Consider the following 5,195-nt stretch of genomic DNA (forward strand, 5'->3'; position numbering starts at 1 on the left):
AACAGTCCTAAAACTTGTCAAATTGATCCAATCAAGTCATTTTGTTGATTGCACTTTCCGAAAGATTTAGGACTCGGTTGCATTTTCGAGATAAATTTTATGACTTGATTGCATTTTTTGAAAGTTTTAGGACTCAATTGTACTTTCATGATGAAAATTGGCTGGAAGGACTGCATTGGAATTTTGCGCAAATGTTTATGACTAAATTGGCAAAATTGAAAATTTTAAAACTAAATTAGCATCTGTACATTAAGTTTAAGATTGATCGACCAATTTTTCCCGTATTTCATAAGTTATTGTTTGAAAGTTCAACTAAAAAGCTTAAGACAAGAGATGGAAGGAGACCATAAGCATAAAAAAGAGCACATAAAACCTATAACCAAATGATGGGGGATATTCTAACAGTTATATCCACTTATATTGTTCAAAATCAAGAATCTGCCAAGACTTTTATTTCCTCTCATTTGGCTTAAATTCAACAAAACGAAATGAATAGATACTTGCTATGTCAAAACAATTAGAGGAACCTAACATAGAACGAACGAAATAGATGCAAAAAGAACAAACGATGAACCAACAAACAAAGTAAACAACAGCAATCCATTAATTCCAATCGTTTCATCCTCAATCCTGTGTCTTCATCGTCAATCCTCAATTAATTAATCTTTGAACACACTTTCCTGACTTCACCAGCCGTTCCGGTGAGCACGCCGACTCGACCCATGTTCACCATCGACACTCCAAAGTCCTTGAAGAAGGTGGATCCACCGGTCTTGATCTGGAGGTCAAGGTACGCCTTGGTTTGGCTGTCGGCGAGAAGTGCGGAGTCCGAAGTGAGGAGGCCTCTTCTCTTCGAGAGGAGATCAAAGTACTTGATGTCGAACGTCCTCACGCTTCCCGGGTCCATCTCGACGAGGGTGGTCTGGTCATTCGGCTTGCACCTGAGCTTCAGTCTCGCTGCGTAGTTGGAGTCGAGCGAGGGGTCGGCATCGCCCTTTCCAGTGAAGTTGTAGAGGCGGTTGGTGAAGGAAGAGCAGTGTGAAGTTCCGATGGTGTGCCCACCTGGTCAATAGGAAATCGCAATTAGCATGATCTAACTTTACAAATTACGTTTTCTCCTTGTAGTGCTGACCGTTTTGATGAATCTCGCGCTCAAATTACAGTTTCTTCCTGATTAATTTATGTCAATTTCGACAAAATAATTGGCAAAGCATACGAAGCGACAATTGGAGATTAGGTGTTACCTGATAGGACGACAAGGTCCTTCACACTGAGGCCTTTGCTTGCAAATCCTGCTTTCAGAACTGTAATGTTGGCCGTAGGTGGTAATAAATTGGTAAGTGGCTCTGTAAAGCTGGAAACGACCCCATCTCTTCGTCCGGTTTCCGCGTCATAGGAAAGTCCTCCAGTCTAAAGTGGCAAACAAAAGAAAAAAAACCCAACTCTTATATTAATATGTTTTTCTCATAAAGAAAAATCATCGAGTTTTGTCACAAAGGTTTTGAAAATAGAATTTATTTCCAACGAGATAACATAGATTGTTTGTGAAAATGGAGATTTCTACTTATGTCGCGTGTACATAACGAACGTTCAAAGTAAAAAGAATAAATAAAGGAAGTGACATATGCATGTGCGCACCGCGACAACGACATCTCTAGCGACGATGGCCAAAATGTCAGCACACGAAACGGTGGCAGGGCAAGCCTTCTCCAACGCCGTTTTGACTCTATCGATTACTTGGTAACCTCGAAGGCTGAGATTCGGTGGCGAGTCCTTCTCGGCTTGATGGGTCGAAGAGTTCAAGAGTATTGAACCTTCACAACCCTGTGGAAAACCCCAGAAGGAAATATTATTCAACTGTAAGTTCATGCAGAAAACAGTTCGTATCCACGGATGAATCTAGAAAAAGTATGTTGTGGAGCCAAATACCATTTGTTAGAATGTAACTTGTTCTAATGGATGTTTAGCCGATAATTCGATGAAAATAAAACCCGTTCTTTTCAGTCATTCGACATGCGCTCATTCTCCCGCTTACCCTAACGAAACAGTCGTGAAAATGCATCCTCAAGAGAGGACCCGAGAAACTCGGAGCGACAGACATGACTTGGCCGATGACCTTCTTCACGATGGCCTCTGCATTTGGGCATGTCTTCTGGTAAAACCCTACCTTGAGACCCTGACCATGAGCGAACTCAGGAACAAGAGACAAGAACATCAACTGAATCAACAAACCAGACAGGAAGAGCTTTGGACAAGCCATTGCTTTGTGCCAAGAAGATGATGATTACTGTCGCTTGATCTTAGTGTTTTGTTGTGGATGTTTCCATTAGCAAACCGCTTTGGCATTTATATATACTTCGCACCATCCACTAATTGACCTTTGATTTATGGGCTGTCATTAGCACGACAGTCTAGCATACTTTTCTTGTATGCAACATGCATCTTCGTACGAGCCAACTTGGGAGCTAACTCCTACTTGATTTGGTACCGATCCGTGTTCCTTATTCGAACTCCGCCTTGTGCCTTTGACTTTGTTATATTTTAAGGGCTTGCGGGATTTACTCCACCGGATCGATATTGAAGAAGAATGATCGTGATCTACTTTTGCCAACTTACAATGAAGTGTCGGACCAAAAAAGTTGTCATACAAGTGGACAAACAATAAGCTCATTACTACTCACTCACGATGAGCTCATTTATGCTTGATGGCCGTCATGATTCGAGATAGCGCGTTCGGAGTTCTTCCGACCAGACAAAGAATCCGAGGAGTTCTTCCTCTAGAGTATCTATGAGTCGTTAAGATGGAAAAATTTCCCTGGGAGTTCTTTCGCAAGGGCTAAAGCTCCGAGGAGTTCTTCCTCTAGTGTCAAAATTTAAGCATTTCTTTGCATTGATCCCTATAATGGGACGGATGCTATTTGTCACACTTTTTTACTACTTGTCATTCATTGATCGCCACTTGTCCAATATAATCCGACGACCCCTCAACAGAAATATATAAATAGTAATACGAGACACGGGTACTTTTTCCAGCACTTCTCTTTCAAGAATACAGCTCTCTTCTCAACCTTAAAAGTTCATCATTTTCTCTTTCTCTCCTCTAAATTTTCCTCAATTCCAAATGCTAACTTATGCATCGGAGGGCCAATCATGTTACAAAATCTGGACACATTTACCCGTTTGTTCTGGTGCAAACCAATCTTCCAGTGCATTTGTAGATCAAGTTCGTCGTTCCCATTTCCGGCTTTAAGGTGTGTACGTTAAGACTGTTCTTATATTATGAACTCTCTTCCTAATATCTCCATAAAATCAACTCATGGTGTTACAATCTTCTAAACTTGAAAGATTAAGCCTAATATTGATCTTCTAACTCGTAAGATTTACCCTTTCATCCAATAAAACTTTTTGTGCACAATAGAAATTTCTATCTCGTTTTGCAGACTTGATGCTTCCGTAGGCCGGCAAGCGCAAAATAAATGCCTTTCCCAGACCCAAAAAAATTGTTTCAAATTCGGATTGGATTGGACTAGGGCATATTGACTTTTACGGTCAGCTCGAGTTGGGTCTTGCGTCAATGTTTTGGCCGGTGGAACGAGCTCATAGAGGTCACACCATCGCCCACTCCACTTGAAACCTCAATAATTGAACAATAAGCTGTGATAACAGCTAAGTTGTTGTTTTAAATACATGCATTGTGTAATCTAGATTTGTTTGAAGAATATATTATGACGTTCGATAAAAAAAAATGAACGAAAATATCTAAGAAGTGCTACTTATTTTAATATTGATGAGCATTTCTTGAGTTTTGGCCAACTTTAGCTGTATACTCGGCCCCCAATGCTGACAGGATTCGTATGTGTTTTAAACCCTAAATTTATAGAGCTTTTATGAGAGAAAAGTGTATTTACACATCATAACCTCTTGAGAGTATTTCTAGGGGTTTTGTTTGAGAGTTTTGTGAGAAAAGCACTTGAGAGATTTGGTGAAACACTGGGTGAGGATTGATTGGGTATAATCTGGGACTTGGGTGTGAGATTTTAAGCTTGTTTATCCCTCGTTCATGGTGGATTTGGGAGCGCAAGTAGAAATCCGATATCTTCAATCTGAGAGATCGCTAAGAAAGAGTCAAAATCTGAGCCCGTCAATAAATCCGATAGACTCATTTTAACTCAAAAGTTTAATCCAACAAGTTATAAGCCAATTAGTATATATTAACTATTCCACTCAACATCAATTCTAACATAATTCACACATGCATCTCAATAATGACCCCCTCACATGTGTGCACAATATTAGGTTTGCTCCATCTTAATTTATGTATCATTATACATCAACTCAAATTGAATCTACACAATAGGCACCTTCGCCCTAAGTCTCTTTTGCCTGATCAAACCATGAATGCTGTGTGGAAACCACGTTGGTCATGAAATTCCTTACTTAAGTTATTTACCAAACACTGATAGACGTTGGGAGTGGGTGTGTAGAAACTACATTGGTCACGGGATTCATTTCTTGAAATATTCACAAAATACCAATATATATTGAGAGTGTGTCACCAATCAATATCGACTTTGATACCATTTGTTAAAAATGTACAGCAAAAATCTGATAGCTTCATCCCACGATATCATCAAAAGAGAGCTCAAGTCCGATCTCGTCATTATATCCGATCAAATCCATTTTGGCTCAAAAATTTAAATTAATAAGTTATGAATCAATTATGATATGTTAATCACTCTACCTATATCAATTCTCCAATAACTCACGAGTACATCTCAATTTAAGGAACTCGTTTCGGACATAATTTGAGCCCACGAGACACGTGCCGTGGTAATTCACTTTGCAATAATATCTTCCCGAAGATAGTTTGAGAGTTTCCCAATAATGCCATGTGATTGCTCTGCGGAATCATCATGACAAGTATGTCAGATAGAAGCAGTCAATTATAGTAATCGATTAGTTCTGACGCCCCATCGTTTGACTTTGTGAAGTAGCTAGAACGGTCAAGTGCATTAGTGGCCATTTCCAAAGAAAATGCAACTTTGCAATTTTGAAAATGAAAAAAAAAAAAGCAATCAACTAATAATGAAATGAATAAGAATTCTATAGAAAATGAAAGAAGTGTGGTGCCACGACGGGAAGAACATGGGACACTGCCAGTACACATTGCATGTGGTTGGAATTATGAGATTGGC

General features: G+C 39.5%; 1 protein-coding gene across 1 annotated transcript; it reads right to left on the reverse strand.

The window, feature by feature from the left end:
* Positions 1–556: 556 nt before the first annotated feature.
* LOC115663366 (peroxidase 27-like) lies at positions 557–2,260 on the reverse strand. Its single transcript, XM_030585378.2, has 4 exons — positions 2,036–2,260; positions 1,639–1,824; positions 1,245–1,410; positions 557–1,062 (listed from the first exon to the last, which is right to left on the reverse strand). The coding sequence occupies exons 1-4, from the start codon at positions 2,258–2,260 to the stop codon at positions 656–658; spliced, it is 984 nt and encodes a 327-aa protein (XP_030441238.1). The 3' UTR covers positions 557–655.
* Between the last annotated feature and the right edge of the window lie 2,935 nt (positions 2,261–5,195).

This window comes from Syzygium oleosum, unplaced genomic scaffold, assembly GCF_021117445.2.
Source record: "Syzygium oleosum isolate NSW1041296 unplaced genomic scaffold, Sole_v2.1 Sole_v2.11, whole genome shotgun sequence".
Lineage (NCBI taxonomy): Eukaryota > Viridiplantae > Streptophyta > Magnoliopsida > Myrtales > Myrtaceae > Syzygium > Syzygium oleosum.

Coding starts and splice junctions, on each gene's coding strand:
- LOC115663366 (XM_030585378.2), bottom strand. CDS start 2,260: ATGGCTTGTCCAAAGCTCTTCCTGTCTGGTTTGTTGATTCAGTTGATG. Junction 1,825..2,035: donor TTCACGACTGTTTCGTTAGG/GTAAGCGGGAGA, acceptor GGTTTTCCACAG/GGTTGTGAAGGTTCAATACT. Junction 1,063..1,244: donor GGACCTTGTCGTCCTATCAG/GTAACACCTAAT, acceptor CCTATTGACCAG/GTGGGCACACCATCGGAACT.